General features: G+C 36.0%; 1 protein-coding gene across 1 annotated transcript in view; it reads left to right on the top strand.

The window, feature by feature from the left end:
* Positions 1 to 15,367, top strand: part of DNAJC5B (DnaJ heat shock protein family (Hsp40) member C5 beta) — a 57,356-nt gene extending 41,989 nt beyond the window's left edge. Inside the window, exon 4 of the mRNA XM_014791561.2 lies at positions 15,273 to 15,367. Within this exon, the coding sequence (XP_014647047.2) occupies positions 15,273 to 15,367 (95 nt within the window). The remainder of the gene's footprint in view (positions 1 to 15,272) is intronic.
* Positions 15,368 to 18,972: the final 3,605 nt, after the last annotated feature.

Below are 18,972 nucleotides of genomic sequence, written 5' to 3'. Positions count from 1 at the left end.
GTGATGCTAAGTAATATTGTTATTAACCACCCTGACTTCAGCTTGAAGGAAGGAGTCTTCAATCATGTGAATCGTACTTAGTCTCAGACCATTTTAGGATTGGGAGGTTGAAGAGGACAGAAGAGATTTTCCTGCAACCTGTGACCCCTTCCTATGGGGACACTGGGTGGCCAGTCTAGCAAACAGGGGTTGCTCTTACAATTTTTTATTACTGCCCTTGGAGCCAAATTGTGGGCCCATGGTGAAATACAATTACAATTTTCTTTTGCCTAATTTGGGATATAAAAGGACAAATTAATTTTTTAATGGGGCATACATACCAAAAAGAGAAAGCAAGCAGGATTACTCATACATGGGTTAAACAGAGAGAGAGATATATATGTAAACTCTTCAGGGAAGGGCCAGTGAGCTTGACATAACTTGCTTAAGAATGATGATCCCAGTGCGTTAATCCCATCTGCTCTTACGAGTAAGATAAATTGTTATAAGGTCATGTCAGGGGTCACTGGCCCCGTTGTCCGTAGGATCTCCCATAACATCTGTCAGTCCAGTCCAGTACTCAGTCACCGACAGAGGATAGGAAGGGATAGTGAAATAGGAGAGTATTGTCATCATCATCCACCGTGTCAACTTTATCTTAACTTTTCCTTGATAGTGCAGAAACCAAAACTAGGTGAATTGAACCTAGATATCCCAAATCCAGCGTTTCACACTTCTCTGAAAAGCCTCAAAGTCTTTCCTGTTTTAAATTAGATAAAAGCTCCACCAGATCATTCCAACAGACCTTCTTTGCAGATTTCTTTTCTGGAACAGAAATTCCTACTTGATGCCAAATTCCACCCAGGTTTCCTTCCTGCAGGGTGACTGGTGATAAATCTATGTGCTTCTCACTATTAGTTCTGATACCCCAGAGCTTCCAATTCCATTGCAGAGGTCGGATTCTAGACTAAGTCAGTCATGATCCCATTAGACTGTGTTACTAAGAGGCCGTAACTAAAAGGGAAGCTTTATCCCATTCCTAAATGTTTAAAAGCTCCTATGCAGAGACTTAATTTTGTATAAGTCTGAAAGTATATATTTATTTAGAATGAGACAAAGAAATCATAACAAATTGCAAAGCTTAAAAACTGACAAATACAATAAATATTACAAAATCTAGGAAAATAGCAATAGTTTAATTAACTCCCTGGCACATCTTTATAATATTTTTCCTCTATGCTTTCTGGGTGCATATTCTTTGATTGCCTCTTCATTTAACACTGATTTTGTAGTGTCATTCTGTGTAGGAAGAATAGGAAAATAATTCTGTCTTTCCTATAGCATGTTTGATCAAATTTTGTTTTTTATTATTGGTAGATTAGAAAAGTTTCTTTGGGTTTTACAACTCATTATTGATAATGTCTAAATTTTTAGGGATTGTTGTCAAATGTGGGAAAGCTCCTCTCTAGTCTATTTCATATATAAGATATAAGATTTGGAAGAATTTTCCACAGATCTCTTTTCGACCCTGCACATTTCAAACCTTGTTGCCCCTACATCACCCAGTACTTCCAAGATCAGAGGCCATTGGGCACCTTCATATAGTGTGACACCACCTCTGGCGTGGATCTTCATGTCCCCTCAGCAAGCGAATTGGCGTAGTGAGCTATAAGAGTATTCCTAAAGCCATTTGTATGCCAGTATGGCTAGCAATAATTAACTATACACAGAGTTGCCCTAAACCACAAAAACATATCCCACTAAATTCAAACGAAACCTATCCCCAACTCATTTCTCCTTAACCGAATCCTCAAAATGTCCATAGCCCCTCTGTTGCCACTCATCAAGAAAAGCATAATAGAGGGAAAGTCAAAGTGGAAAGAGACAGTGTTGTTGATTATGGTTAAAATATCGTACTTTTGCAAATCAACAAAAATGTAGACACATTCCTAGGCCCCAACAGACCCTCAAGGGTCTGCACAGATAAAGGTCCATGAAACTTAAATTTCATTAACTCTGCAGTAAATCTACCACTGCTCTTCAGTCTAACATTTCACTATGAGAATTTGCCGTTAGGTGCATTAGTTAGTTTCAGATTTACTCCACTAAATCAGAGACTTAATGTAGTTTACAGGTAAAATTAAGGTAAGTTAAGGCTTGTAAGGAAGTAAAGCAGATTTCATGTGAAGACTATGCTTTCTGGATTGTGATCCAATAAATGGACTGCGGTTTCCTCTGTTCTGCAAAAGAAGGGGACCCACTTAAAGTTGTTTAAGAAAATACACTTGAAAGGGGCTACTAGTCACTCAGGTATCAAGTTACTCCCAGCAAATGATAAGCAGCATACATCAAGATTTGAGCCCATTAGAAGGCACCTGGGAGACATTGGGGCTTTGAGAATTTTATTTCAGCGATTCTGAAATTAAATAAAATATGGCAAACATTTTCTCACTTAGGGGATTTTTAATTATCTTATGTTGGATCTAATCACAAAATCCTAGGATTTTAGAGTTGGAAGGAATCCAAGGAGTCAACCCTTATCTCCCCACAGCTTTTCTAGTAGACTTCTGTCCAACCTCATTGGAAAGCTGCCAATGGTGAGGAGCTTTGGGACCTTGTAGGAAAGTAAGAAATACTCATAAAAATTCAATCACCACAGGGGAGTATAGAGTCAAAGGTAACGTCTACACCAACCTCCTGGCACCAGCTCTCCAAAGATAACAAAACTTTGTAAAATTTTTGTGTAAATATTTATGGGGTTTTGTTTTACAAAAATGTCATCATATCTACATACTATTTTTTTTTTTTGCTGCTTCTTTACAGAGGAAAAATTTTGATAAAAAAATTCATAAATTTTTTTATGGATTGTGCTTTTAATGTCGTATCTAAGAACTCTTACCCTAACCCTGTCGTTAAGATTTTCTCCAATATTTTCTTTTTTTTTTTTTTTTTTTAAGATTTTATTTATTTATTTTTTTCCCCCCAAAGCCCCAGTAGATAGTTGTATGTCACAGCTGCACATCCTTCTAGCTGCTGTACGTGGGACGCGGCCTAAGCATAGCCGGAGAAGTGGCGTGTCAGTGCGCGCCCGGGATCCGAACCCGGGCCGCCAGCAGCAGAGCGCGAGCACTTAACCGCTAAGCCACGGGGCCGGCCCTCCAATATTTTCTAAAAGTTTTATAGTTTTACATTTAGATCTATGACCCATTTTGAGTTCATTTTTGTATAAGGTATGAGGTTTAGGTTGAGACTTTTTGTTTTTTTTTTTTGGCATATGGAGTTTAATTGTTCCAACACCATTTGTTGAAAAGGTATCCATTCTCCATTGAATTGTCTGCACCTTTGTCAAGAATCAATTGGCCATATCTCTATGGGTCTATTTATGGACTCTATTTTGTTCATTAATCTAAGTGTCTATCCCTTCACCAATAACACACTGTCTTGCTTTCTGCAGCTTTAAAGTAAGTCTTAAAATCAGCTAGTATGATTCTTTTTCAAAATTGTTTTGGCTATTCTAGTTTCTTTGCCTTTCCATATAAATTTTATTTTATTTTATTTATTTATTTTTGTGTGTGTGAGGAAGGTCAGCCCTGAGCTAACATCCGTGCTAATCTTCCTCTTTTTGCTGAGGGAGACCGGCTCTGAGCTAACATCTATTGCCAATCCTCCTCCTTTTTTTTTTTTTTTCCCCCAAAGCCCCAGTAGATAGTTGTATGTCACAGTGGCACATCCTTCTAGTTGCTGTATGTGGGACACGGCCTCAGCATGGCCGGAGAAGCGTACGTCGGTGCGCGCCCGGGATCTGAACCCGGGCCGCAGTAGCGGAGCGCACGCACTTAACCGCTAAGCCACGAGGCCAGCCCCTAAGTTTTAAATCTACAGAGCAATACTGCTGATTTTTTTTTATTGGAATTGCATTAAATTTGTAGATCAGTTTGGGAAGAATTGACATCTTGACTGTGTGGAACTTTCCAATTCACCAACATGGTATATGTCTCCACTTATTTAGGTCTCATTTGATTTCTTTTACGAGTATTGTGTAGTTTTGAGCACACAGAGCTGGTACATGTTTTGTTAGATGGATACCTAAGTACTTCATTTCTGGGGGAGCTATTGTAAATGGCATTGGTTTTTAATTTTGGTTTCCAATAGTTCATCACAAGTATTTACAATCATTTTTGTGTGTTGATTTTGCATCCTGTGTTCTTGTTAAGCTCAATTATTAATTTGTATTTTTGTGTAGGTATGAATTCCTTGGGATGTTTTTATGTTGACAATCATGCCATCTGCAAGTACAGTTAGTCTTATTTCTTCCAGTTCAATCTGTATGCCATTTATTTTATTTTTTCTTCCCTAATAAGCACTGAGTAGGATTTCCAACATTTGGTTTATTGCTCCACTGTCACTATCTTGAAATTCTTAGATTTTGAATCAGGTATACTACACTTTCATTTTGCACTGGGTTTTGCAAATTATATAGTCAGTACTGTTAGAATATTTCCCCATATGGGTTATAAATCTGGATTTCAAGCTTGATACTCACTGACAAGGAATAGGACAAAATGCCTCCAGAACATAGCACTCTGTTTTTAGGCAAGAGGGAAGCTGATTGAGATGATAGGGTGAGGTGGAGAGGAATGGGTGGAGCAGGAGATTTATATTAATTATCCGTCTAAACGGTATGCTGCAGAATGTACTGTGCTTAGGGATTTGGCCAGTAATTGAAGATTACAACTGGAAATTTATTTTTCACATATGAGTATTGATTTTTAAAGTATGGTTAGCATCTCTTTCTTATATTATTCTCTCTGACTTTCCAGAAATGCCAAGATACAAAGTATAATAAAACTAATATGAGATAATCCTCCCTCCAGAATAAAAGTTATAGCTGCTTAATACTTTACAGTCACCTTATGCCTTTCAAGACTAATAAAAAGAGGAGAGAACACGAGCTAACTAGAGAAATACATTTCTGATTTGAATTCAGTGACTAAACACCTCTAATTTCGTTTTTAAGGACATTGTAGATATTTCTTAATTTATGAAAATCCAAATTTGAAATATCAAACCCTTTTTTTAACCAATTGACTTATAAAAAAACATTAGAAATGTTTTTTTCACCTGCTTTGAGATAGTTTAATAATTCTAGTTCTATGTCTAAAGCTTATCATTTTTCTTGGATATTTTTTATGTGCGTATTTCAAACATGCCTACCCTTGACACTAACTAAAGCCTAAGATACCTTTGATGCTGTAACATGGTACCAATCTCTCTTCGAGTGTAGTGGTATAGGGTGGGATTTGGTAGTAGAGAGAAGAGATTTGCTTGGGTTATTGTGTCTCTTTCAACTGTGTGAAAGGGTATAATCCAGCTTCTACCCTTCAGAAACAAAGGGCAGAAAGCTCAAAACAGTGGCATCTTCAATGTTCACTGGAAACTACAGAACTCGTAAACTGGTTCCCATCTCTTTCTCAAAATAAAAATATACTCCTAGTGGGATCTTAGGAACATAGGGAATTCTATTATTCTTATGAATCAGTCAAGATCAAATCGAAGACAGATAGTGTCTTGGGCAGGGGGAGCCCGTCCCCTTTTTTTTGTCTTGGAAAATTTGAAACTTGAAAGGTAAAGGCAATGGATATGAGATTATTTCCCTTCCTTTCAAATGTTCGCAAATTAGAAGTTCCACTTTGTGAAATGTTGAGTGGTGTATTTAAAACAAGCTCATTTAGACTTTCTACTCCTCTGTTAGCTGAAGGCCACAACGAAATCAGAATTCCACTAGCCAAGAGAGGTTTATAGACCATCTTGAGATCAAACCTGGGACTGTGTGTCTGTGTGTGTCTGTGTGTCTGTGAGACAGTGTAAGAAGGTACAGAAGCAAGAGCATAAATGGAAACTAGTTATCTCCAAACACCCTGGCAAAGCAAACCAAAAATACAGGAGCTAAATTCAGTTTCTTCTTTCTAAGCTGAAGGCAGTGGGCTGAAAATTCCCAGTTAAACTCTAAAAATTTCTAGTGGAGTCATGATTTCCCCATTTTTTTGAAGGAAAGGGAATAAGCATCTAAAGGAAAAGAGTTTATACTGTTGACCTTGGATCTAAAAATGTGAGATTCCATGCATAGAAAAATCTGTTGATTGCTTAACGTTTCTTGCTAGTCACCTGGATGAAACCCAAATAAATTCACAACCACTGAGCTGAAGAGGCCATATGGCTTGTAATTAGACTCTTGCTCTTGGCCAAGATATTGAGATATTTATTACATTTGCTGTTCAGTATTCATCACACTCTACTGCCCAGGAAAAGTGCACCAAGGTAGAGATTAAATTCATCCTACCTCTTTTTACCAACCCCCACTCAATCTCTTTTCTACCCCCTTTTCTCCAGTCAAAAGGAATCGATTTCTAAAAATAATTCATGGAAAATAATTCTTGCAACTAGCCCAGAGTCCTTTTTTCTGCTTTATATGAATATGTCAAGTAAGCATCATCAAGGCTCTGGGACAGGGGAGCAAGATGCATGAGTCAGCTTAGAATGCTACCCCAAAAGCAGCTCAAAGTGGACCCAAGCCTTCTTCAATTTTTGGCTGCCAACGTTCAGTGAGCAAATTTACTAGACAGGTGTATCAAGATTGCCTTTCAACAACAAACATTTATTTAGCACTTAAAATTTGCCTGACACTATGCTAGGGGCTAGAGAAAAGAAAGACATGCTTCCTGCTGTCTTGGACCTTACGATCCAGCAGAGAAGATGCGGAGACAAAGAGTAAACAATCACACAAAGAGCTAGTTAATTTACAGGTATAATAAGCCTGCCAAAAGAGAGGCACAGGGGCTGTGATAGTGAACACTGGGGGGACCTGACCTGGATGCAGGTGAGGACAGCTTCCCTGAGGAAGAGACAATTAAAGCTGAAGACTTAAAGAATGAGGAGGAGTTAAGGGGAAGGAGATTATGGGGATGGAGAACCCTAGAAGGGATGAATCTTGATACCAGAGAAGCATTTGGCACGGTATCTCCCTATATCCTGTGGATAAGACTGCAAATGGTGCTCTAGATGCCAGGCAAGGCAGGTGTCGTCCTATTGGGATGTTCTACTGAATAGTTTTATCAAGGAATTGAATGAAGCAGAAGTTGTGCAGAGATCATATCCGCGTAACCCCAAACTGGGATATGACCAGACAAGGGCTCGTACCATCGATGTGAAATGTGATAGGTAGAAAGCAGCTGGAATCCTGGACAGTATGCTAGAGAAGACCAAGAGCAGTAGGATTTAACTAGGAAGAGGGGAAAAGGAATTAAGAAAAACCCAGGAGGCTCTGAGGAGTAACATGCAAAAAAGCAGAGGAGAGGTGAAATATTATTCGGCCATAAAAAAAGAATGAAGTACTGATACATGCTACAGTGTGGACGAACCTGGAACATTATGCTAAGTGAAAGGAGCCAGACACAAAAGGACAAATATTGTGTGATTCCATTTCTTTGAGATATCCAGAATAGGTAAATCCGTAGAGGCAGAAAGCAGACTGGTAGTTGCCAGGGCCTGGGAGGAAGGGAGGAACAGGGAGCAACTGCCTAATGGGTTCTGGGTTTTCTTTTGGGGAAATGTTTTACAACTAGATAGAGGTGGTGAATTATACATTTAGTACACTGTGAATGTACTAAATGCTACTAAATTGTTCACTTTAAAATGATTAATTTTATGTTATGTGAATCTCACTTCAATTTAAAAATATACATAGTAGAGGAGAGGGGTAGACCAAGATTTGACTAGAGAAGGAAACTAAACATCCTTCCCTCAGAAAAGGAGAAGGTTCTTTGTTCCCTGCCAATTCACCCAAGTGGAGGATGCCACAGGTCTAAGCAAGGCCCCAATATTCACAAAGAGTGGGGAAATGAGAAAATTGAATATCAGCCTTTTATGCCAGCGAGCAGTACACTGCTAGTGGCTAGGACAGAGGGCTTTGGAGCCAGACAGTCCCATTTCAAGCCCTAACTCTATTAGCTACTGGTTGAACTTTTGGGGGTAATTCACTTAACTCCTTTATCTGCTATTGTTTTTATTAAATATTAAATACATACAAATATTATGACCTGATTTTCTACCTTTCAGAAAAGAAATATTGCCATTACCTTATAAGTTCTGTGTTTGCTTTTCCCTCTTCAGAAGTAACTGCTATCTTAAATCATTTGTAGTCATTTTCTTTTTTTTCTTTCAGTTTTATTGAGGTATTTAATTGACATACAGCGCTGTATAAGTGTAAGATGTACAGTATAATGACTTGACTTACATATATTGTGAAATGATTACCATACTAAGTTTAGTTAACACCTGTCATCTCATATAGATAAAAAAAAGAAGAAAATGTTTTTTCTTGTGATGAGAACTTCTAGGATTTACTCTCAGCAATTTTCAAATATACCGTACAGCAGTGTTAACTATAGTGATTATATTGTACATTATATCCCCGGTACTTATTTATCTTATAACTGGAATTTTGTACCTTTTAATCAACTTCATCCAATTTCCCCTCTCCTCACCTCTGGTAAACACGAATCTGATCTCTTTTTCTATGAGTTTGGTTTTTTGTTTGTTTTTTTTTTAGATTCACATATAAGTGAGATCGTGTAGCATTTGTCTTTCTTTGACTTATTTCACTTGGCATAATACACTCAAGGTCCATTCCTGTTGTTGCAAATGGCAGGATTTTCTTTTTTTTTTAATAGCTGAATAATATTCCATTGTATATATACACCATATTTTCTTTATCCACTCACCCATCAATGGACACTTTGGGGTTGTTTACATCCATGTCTTGACTATTGCAATGTAATCATTTTCTTACTATTCTTTTTAGTATTACAACTACATATATTTATATTCCTAATCAGTATATTGCTTTGTTTTGCATATTTTTGAACTTTAAATGAATGGACTTATACTCAACAATTATACTTCAATTTTATTTTTTTTCACTCAGTGTCATATTTCTGAGATTCATTCAGATCGTGACTGTCTTTCATTCATTCTCGCTGTTATATGGTATTTTTCTGTGAGAACATCCTATAATTTATTTATCCATTCTGCTGCTAATGGATATTTGGATAATTTCCACTTTTTTACCATTACAAACAGTGCTGTTATGAATGTTCTTGTACATGTCTCCTGGTGCATGAATGCTAGAGTTTTTAAGGTATATATACAGGAGTGGAATACCTGAGTCAAAGGGTATGCACATCTACAACTTACTAGATAACATCAAGTTGTTCTGCAAATTTGTTGCACTGATTTCCATTCCCAGTTTCCATTCTAACAGCTAATGAGAATTCCCGTTGCTCCACATCCTTACCAACACTTGACATCACCAGACTGAAAATGTGTGCCACTCTGGTGATTGGGAAATGGTACACCACTGTGGTACTAATTTTTATCTCTTTGATCACTAGTAAAGTTGAACATCTTTTCATATGCTTATTGATCATTTGGGTTTCTCCTATGAAATGTTTAAATCTTTTGCAGGTTTTTTATTACATCATCTGCCTTTCACTTACTGATTTTTTATGTTTGGGTATTAACTCTTTGTTGATTATGTTTGTTTAAAATATATTCTGCCAGTCTATGACTTGGTATATCACTCTTTATGGTGTCTTTTAATAAACCAAAGTTCTTAATTTTAATGTAGACAAAATGTCAATCTTTGCATTTATGTTTATTGATTTTTGGTTTTTTGATTAAGAAATCTTTCCCTATCCTAAGGATAAAAAGGTATGCTCCTATACAGTCTTCTCAAAGTTTTATAGTTTTGTTTTTCACATTTACATGTTTAATCACCTGAAATTGATTTTTGCACATGGTATGATATAGGATTCCATTTCATTTTTTTCCATATAGAAAACAAATTGTCCCAGCACACTGATTTCTAGTCTTGGTTTTGGTATACATTAAGTTTCAGTAGATATATGGAGCAGTTTCCGGGCTTTTTGTTCTGGTCCATTGGTCATTTTGTCTATCTGTATGCAGTACCAGGCCCAATTATAACAACTCCTAATACTGTTTACGCAAGTCCTCCTAACTTGTCCTTCAAGAAAGTCTCATATATCCTTGGCCTTTTGCTTTTCCATATAAATTTTAGAATCAGCTTTGTCAAGTTCTTTAACAAAAATTCTCTGAACAAAACCTTTGGGATCTTGGTTAGAATTGCAGTGCCACTGTAGATTAGGTAGAATTGACATCTTTAAGAATGTGGACCTTCTAATACATGACGAGGTATATCTCTCCATTTATTTAGGTCTTCTTCATTGGCTTTCACTAAAGATATATCTTATATATCTTTGGTTACATTTATCCATTTTTATACAATTATAAATAAATAAATTATACATATTAGTTTTTTACTTGTATTTTGTATATAGAAATCTTTTTTTTAAAACATTGATTTTGAATCCAAGAAACTAGCTAAACTCTCTAATTCTTTATCTATAAATTCTTTAGGGTTTCTACATAACTATTTATATCATTTGTGAATAGTGATAGTTTTGATTCTTTCTTCCGATTTCTTATCATTTTTTTCTCTTTTTTTTTTTTTTTTGCCTTTCTGTGTTTGCTGAGACTACCAGTAAAATGTTGAAGATGCTTTCAAGATTGCATCATAATTATGAGGTTTGCTGTCAGTTTTTGATCAGGTTAAGAAAGTTTTGTCTTCTATTCCTATTTTGTTAGAAATTTATGATGGGTGTGAAATTTTATCAAATACTCTTTTCTTAATCAATTCAGATGAGCATGATTTTTCCCCTTTAATTCTGTTAATGTGAAGAATTATATGAATTGGTTTTCCAACATTAAAACAAGCTTGTATTCCTGAGATAAATTCCATGCAGTCTTGGTGTATTAATTTTATTTTTTGATGAAATGGGTTTGCTAATATTTTGTTTTAGATGTTTGTGTCTATGTTAATGAGTGAGACTGGCCTATAATTTTCCTTTCTCAAACTTTCCTTGTGGGTTCTATATCAAATTATGCCTCATGAAAGAAATTAGGAAGGATTCCTTTTCTAACTTTTCTTGAAGAGTCTGTATATTATTGGATTTCTTTTTTTCTACAGGATTTTGTAGAACTTTCTGGGCTAATTTGTGATTGTACAAATTTTTAATTACTGACTCAATGTATTTAATGTTTATAGCTCATTTAGATTTCCTTTCTTCATTATTAAAAAATTACTTCTTTAAAATTTCCTCTTATTACTTTTATGCATCTATAGTATATGCATTATTGTTCCATTTTTATTCCTTATACTGGCTATTTCTGCTTTCTTTTTTTTAGTCTTTCTCATCAGATTTTGAAAATTTTGTCAATTTTCTCAAATAAATAACTTTTGGTTTTGGTGATTCTCTTATGTGTTTTTACATAATTAATTTCTGTTCTTTACTATTTCTAAATTTATTATTTTGTTAATTTTCTAACTTCTTAATTTTTATACTTTTTAATATTCAGCCTTCTTATTTTCTGATATTAAGCATTTAAGGCTATAAATTTTCCTATAAGTATCACTTTAGTTTCATACATACATACACATATATGTTCTTATAATCTGAGTTCTAAATATTTTCTAATTTCCATTATGATTTTTTGATCTCTAAGTTAGGCCTATATGTGTCTGAATTTGTAAACCTGTGGGGATTTTCCAGGTTCTTTTTTTTTTTTTTTGCTGAGGAAGATTCGCCCTGAGCTAACATCTGTGCCAGTCTTCCTCTATTTTATATGTGGGTCACTGCCACAGCATGGCTGCTGATGAATGGTGTACATCTGTGCCTGGGCCCAAACCCAGGCCACCGAAGCGGAGTGTGCAGAACTTAACCACTAGGCCATGGGGCTGACCCCTCAGGGTCTTTATCATTGTTTGTGTCTAACTTAACTGCTCTGTGATCAGAAAATGTGGACAGCATGATACAATACTTTGAAATGTCTTGAGGCTTGCGTTACAGCCTAGAACTGAATCAGTTTTTGTAAATATTCCACATGGCTTCAAAACAATATGTTCTGTGTTTGTTAGGTTCACTGTTTCATATATGACTATTAAATAAAGCTAATTTATTATATGTATTACTTTGCTAGCGCTGCTGTAGCAACATACCATAGATTGGCTGGCTTGAACAATAGGAATTTATTCTTTCACAATTCTGGAGGTTAGAAGTCAAAGATCAAGGTGTCACAGGGTTGGTTGGTTTCCTCTGAGGCCTCTCTTCTTGGCATGTAGGTGGCCATTTTCTCCCTGTGTCTTCACATGGTCTTCTCTCTGTGTGTGTCTGTATCCTAACATCCTCTTCTTATATAGACACCAGTCATATTGGATTAAGGCCCACCCTGAGGACCTCATTTTAACTTAATTACCTCTTTAAAGACCCTCTCTCCAAATATGGTCACATTCTGAGGTACTAGGGCTTAGAAATTCAACAGATGAATTTAGGGGAAGGGTGGACACAAGTTAGTCCACAACACTGTACTTTTCAAATTCTTTATATCCTTAAAGGTTTTTTTGCTTGCTTCATCAGTCCATTACTGATGGAGAGAAGCATTCAAATCTTCCACTATGATGATGGATTTTTCTATTTCTCTATAAAGTTCTGTCAATTTTTGCTTCATATATTTTGAGGCTATGTTATTAGTGTATATAAGTTTAGAATTTTTATAGCTATTTGGTGAATTGAATATTTTATTATTACGTACTTACCCTTTAGCAATGCTTTTTGTCATATTTTATTTTGTCTGTTAAAATGTAGTTCCATTAGCTTTCTTCCTGTATTTGTGTGGTAAATGTTTCCATCTTTTTACTCTCAACTTTTTTTGTCCTTATGTTTTTTGATGTGTCTTTTATAAAGAGCATAGAGCTGGAGGGATTTATTTAGTATGACAATATTTTTCTTTTAAATAGAGTATTAAGTCCATTTGTATATATTATAATTAATGATATATTTTGATTTTTCTCTACTAACTTACTCTTTTGTGAGAGACAGTATAGCATAGTATTTAAGAGAACAGACTCTAAGAAATATTGCCTGGGTTCGAATACCAGCTCTATTACTTACCACCTGTGTAACTGAGGCTAGTCACTTACAACACTCTGTGTTGTAAGTGTCCTTATCTGCAAAATGGCTACAATAATAATCCTACCTTGTAGTGCTGCTATTAAGTGAGTTAATATACATAAAGTGCTGAGAACAGTGCTAGGCATATAATAAGCACTATATACAAGCTCTCTGTTAATATTTTATTATTATAATTATCACTTTAAATTGACATATTTTTTTCTGTTTCTCTTTTCTTTCCCTTTTTTCTTTCTTTTGTATTGATAGATTTTTTTTCATATTTCATTTCTTGCCTTCCTCCAGTTTGGAAATTATATTCTCTGTTCTATTCTTTTAGGGTTACCCCAGACATTTATCAAGCATACTTATCAAAGTTTAAAGTTAATTATTATCTTTACCCCTTCCTGAGCAATACAAGAACTTTATAACAGTTTAACTCTGAACACCTCCTTTCTCATTTATACACTATTGCTGTTTTCTAGTTTTATGTTAATTGTAAGCCTCATAAATTATTATTATTGGCTTATATAGTCAATAATCATTTAGTTTTACTCACATATCTGCCATTTTCTTTATGAATCTTTCCTTTTTACAGCACAAATTTTCCATCTGGTAACACTTTCTTTCTGTTGAATTATGTCTTTTAAATTGGGTCTGCTGGTGGCACAATTTCTGTTTTTATTGTCTGAAAATACCTTTATATCATGCTTTAAAAAAATGTAAAAATAAGAGGGTTTGTCAACAAATTTAGGTTGACAGATATCTTTTTTTAGCATAGTAAAAATATAATTCTGTAGTTTTCTCGCTTCCATATTTACTATTGAGAAGTATTCCTTTAAAAATCATTGTCTTTGGTGTTCTTCAATGTCACTAAGATGTTTTAAATATGAGTTTCTCTTTAATTTATCCTGGCTGGTTCTTAAATCTGTGGATTGGTGTCTTGCTAGGAAATTTGCAGCCATTAAGTCTTCAAATATTCCTTCTAATCTTCTTTTCTTTTCATTTCTTTATGAAAGTCTTATTATATATAAGTTAGACCTTATCAATCTATTCTTCAGGTCTTTTAACCTCTTTCATATTTTATCTCTTTGTTTCTCCATGTTACTTTCTGATTAATCTCCTCAGATCTGTCTTACATTTCATTAATTCTCTCTTTAGCTGTTAAACTCATCCATCAAATTTTTAAAATTTCATATGTTTTAATACTTAGAAGTTCTTTTTTATTAATTTCAAAATAGACTTGCTCATTTAAAAAAATTAATTTTTTTTATTCTGTGTCTAATAAGTGAAAGATTTGAAGTCTTTCCAGGTCTGATTTCGCCTTCTGTTGTTGCTACTGGCTCTCACTTTGTGTGCATTGTTTCTATGTGTACTCTTTCCCTCCCTCTTCCTCAATCTCTCTCCTATGTCTCTATTTGATTCACTGAGTTCATGTTTATTGCAATTTTTTTAGTGCTTTTATTTTGAGGTCTGGGTTGAAGCTGGGGCCATTCACTTCTGCTATGTGCTTGGGAACACATCTTGTACTGGACCATTTTAAACTAAATTATCAGCTTGAGATTTCTTGGAAGACACAGTATTGTAAATTTGGCCTGCCAGTATGTGTGCTCACTTGCTTGCCATTACACATTTTTAGGGGAGCACTTTCCTCCCTCAACTCAGCACCAAAACTCAAGACTAACAATTTAAATGTAGATTTAGGGTTATGGTTATTTAGAGAGTGCATAACCATTTTGGGTACTAGCTTTATGCAGGGAGCTTCCTACTAGACCCTTCACCTAAGCAAGCTCCGGGTTTTGACCTCTCTCGTAACAGGGCCATATACGCAATTGTGCACTGCACAATTCTAGGGGGCATTTTTCATATAGATATACACTAGAGTTTATATGACATATCTGGTGGCCCTGTCATCATCCCCACAAGATGGTGAAACTAAAGCTTAAGTTCACCAGGTTCAGCAATTGCCTCAGGGTGAAAGCTGGTTCAGTGCTTTGATTTTATAATTCTATAACTGATAGAACTTAAATGAAGAGTAAAGACGGTGTCTTCTCACTTTTGAAGTCCTTTAAAGGATAGGCATCCTCAGTATCTTATGAACTGAGTTGATTTGCCAATCATCATTTTAACAAAAACATCCATCACTTGCCCCATTAAAGAAAAGGTAACATGATAAGAGGGTGTTTATTGCTTTGCTTTGTTTATTTGTAGATGCGGACTTGCCAGTTGTTCTCCAGCCTGCAAATGCAAATGAGAAAACACAGCTAATCAGAGAAGAACCTCGAAGTTATTGCATGGGCTCATAATATTGAGCCCACTGAGGGTTCCCAGTACCTCCTCTTGGTTCAGCCATGTCTCCAAGTGGTTATGGGGGGAAGGGCATGTAGCATGAAATGCTGTGAACTTTTCCACATTTGTATTTAATTCTTAGGTTAGGGAATACGATTGCTACATAATTTTCTCAGTATGCAGTCTCACTCTGAGTAGAATTCCTGATGAAACACATTCCATTTTGATGAATAAAGGCCTGAAGAGTTGTTTTATGCTCCTTGCATGAGGTAAGACAGTGGCACCGGACAGGCTTTCTGAGCCTGGCTTTTGTGTGAGGCAGACTTCATTCCTTACAGACTAAAGCAGTATTCCAAACAGAAGCCACGTTTCATCTGTTTAACTAAATACAATATTCATACTTGTCACAATTATCATCAGCAAAATACACATGAGAATTTAGGAGGAATTTTGTGTGTATATGGAGATTTTCTCTGTCAATGTTCATTCTGGCTACAGAAATATTTTAAGAGGCAGGAAGAAATTATTAGGTAAAAAGACAAATCACATTATTTTAAAGTATTTTTTTGAAAGATTAAAAATTGTCATTTACTGAAAACTGACAAGTAAAACCAGGAAGAAACAGGTTTTGTGTGTACTTTTAAACTGGCATAAAAACAAAACTTCAACCTGGTTAAATGTTATAAATGATCCAGAAAATCATCCTGAGCCCAAACCAGCCCCAAGAAATGTGCTGACCATTTTTAAGTAAAAGTAATTTTTGTACAATTGGCCTAGATTAGACAGACTAAGGAAAAGAAACACATGAGGTAAAGGGTAGAATTCTAAATTTTATAGCCTAAATTTAAATTTAAAGTCATATCATTTACTTCATTTTCAGTGGGATTAATTATATTGACCAGAAAATGCTTAGCTCTGTGCATGTTAAACATTGAAGCTCAGAGGTCATCTCTGCATTTACTTGTTTGATCTTTATATTCATCATGTGGTCAAAACCATGTACTATTTATAAAATAGTATAGCAGCAAAAGTGTTTGTTTTTTCTAGATCTTTCTTAGTTCTTTATGTAATACTGCATTTTTCAAGATCTTGTTATGTTTTTATATAATATTGCATGAAATGCCATTTTCTCTCTTCTTTGTTTCTTCTTCCCCACCACTACCAAATTACAGTCAGTTAAGGCTAAATATACACTGTAAGTGAGAATTGGCGTTATAGCACTTGCAGTTCTGAAGTCATTAAAACTCTACTAACATCAGTTTCTGGAATTTTTTTTTTAATTGACATACTCAACTTGAAAGAGCTCTGGTTTGAAAGTTAAGAAACCTGGTTCTAATCTAAGCTTTCACTACCTAGCCCTGTGACCTAGTGAGATGAGAATAATATGGCTGATCGCTCTACGGCTCCATTTTCATACCTGTCCTGACCACCTTCCGAATTGCTGTGAGACCTGATAAAATAGCTGAGGTGAAAGAACTCTGACAAGTCAAGTGTTGAACAAATAGAAGGTGGTTTTACATGAATTTGCATATGCTGATACATATAGACAAATGTAATGTGACTTCTCATGTATATAAATTCTTTCACCCAACAAGACCCATGAAGATACCCAGTACTACCAGCCCAGGTGACTAGCAAGTGTTCGCAACTCTGTATTCAACAAACAAGTGCTACTTTCCATTTGAAAGGAACAATGAGATAAATGGTCCTGTCTGTGGATCATTTGAGCCACTACATTTCCTTTCTGAGGTCTCTTTTTATTTTTCTTTTTCACACGGAATTTTTTACTTCCACTTCCACTTTGCCCAGAGAGCTGGTACAAGAGTGGTTAAGATGAGAACAGGGCATGAATCAGAATCAGACGGTGGAATTAAATTCCTAGAGGGGTTCTGGCCAATGTTCCCCACAAAGGGCTAATTTCTGGTTACAATGATATGTGGTAAAAGCAAGCACATGGATGCCTACGAATGAGGAAATGAATTCTACAGAATGCCCCTTAGCTACATAGAAGCAAGGATCAACTCTTCATGTTAGGAGGGGCCCCTGAAGCATCTTGTGGGGGTCAACAGGAGCTGCCATCCGGAATCACCTGCAGTTATTCTGAATCCATAAGCATCTTAGCAGAGAAGCATCAAGGAAAGAAGGGACATGATTACCATGATCCTCAGCAATGGTTGCATGGCTTTGGTTCATGCAGGGTCAAATGAACTGCCCACTTCAGTGGCTCACTACCTAATCCTGGGTTCCAGGCTACCAGAGTAGGGATTTCATATAAGGTTGCATAGGTCATCCATTTATTTTTTTGCTGTCTTACATTAGAACATAATAAAAAACATATATATGCATTTTTCTTTACCAAAATATACATATCTTAATTCTTTGAGAATAAATGACATGCTATTTCTGCCTTTCAAATGCTATGTTTGCTAAAACACATTTTGACATGGCCTAGCCTTGAAATACACTCACCTGGTAATGCACTGCCTGATCTTTTGACCAATTAAGACTATATGATCTCTGTGGTTGGCACAGTAATGGACCCCCAAGATGTGCATATCCTAATTCCCAGAACCAGTGACTATATCACCTTTCATGGCAAAAGGGACTTTGCAGATGTGATTGTTAAGGACCCTGAGATAGGAAGATTATCCTGGATTATCCAAGTGGGCCCAATCTAATCACATGGGTCCTTAAAAATCAAAAACCTTTCCTGGCAATGGAGAGAGAGAGATGTGACTACAGAAGAATGGTCAGAGAGATACTATGAAGGTAAAGGAGGGAGGGGGCCATGAGCCAAGGTATGCAGGCAACTTCTAAAAGCTGGAAAACTCAAGAAAACGGATTCTCCTCTAGAGCCTTCAAAAAGAAACACAGCCCTGCCACCACCTTAATTTTCATCTGCTGACATCTGTGTCAAACTTCTCATCTCCAAAACTGTGTGTTTAACACTGAATCAGTACTCCCTACTTGTTTTTTCATTGTCTTTGCTCCTTATTCTATATTTCTTCTTTTCACTTTCTCATCCTGAGTCTCTTTCACTTCCTCTTTTCCTTTGTACCTTCTCTTCCCTGTTTCTCAGTATTCCATCTCTTTCCCTGTCCTCCTCCCCTCTGCCACTTGACCTTCTTTCCTTTGACCCTCATTTCTCATAGTCTCCTATTCTCTCTGCTCACCACTGTCAACTTTTGACCTTCACATTTACTGGTCTTTTATATAAACTGAACTATTGTGAATCTACCCCAACTGGTAGGGGAGGGAGAGATAGGAAATAGTCTGGGTAACAGAATATTCTTAAAGGAATGTCTTTCCCCCCCCAACTTCAAGCACAAATAATCACAATGCTACTAGGCAAAGGGGGAATAAAAGTATTTTTCAAACAGTTCTCTGAGTGTATTGACAAATAGAAATAATTTAGAGTGACCACATTCATGATTTGAATGTATGGCAAGGTAATTTATTGAGACATTAATTTTGTTTTGTCCTTAGTGCTTTAGGAGACTCAAAGGAATGAGGGCTCCCCCCTTCTGAGTTTCATCTTTAAAAGGTGACTCTCTTGCTACCATAGCCTTAGAGGTTAAACACAAAGGTAGTCAGACACCCGGAAAACAACAACCCAGGCTTT

This window comes from Ceratotherium simum, chromosome 31 (genome assembly GCF_057802395.1).
Source record: "Ceratotherium simum simum isolate JZ-2026a chromosome 31, ASM5780239v1, whole genome shotgun sequence".
Classification (NCBI taxonomy): domain Eukaryota; kingdom Metazoa; phylum Chordata; class Mammalia; order Perissodactyla; family Rhinocerotidae; genus Ceratotherium; species Ceratotherium simum.
Note: the sequence above shows the minus strand (reverse complement) of the source record. Positions and strands in the feature narration are given on the sequence as shown.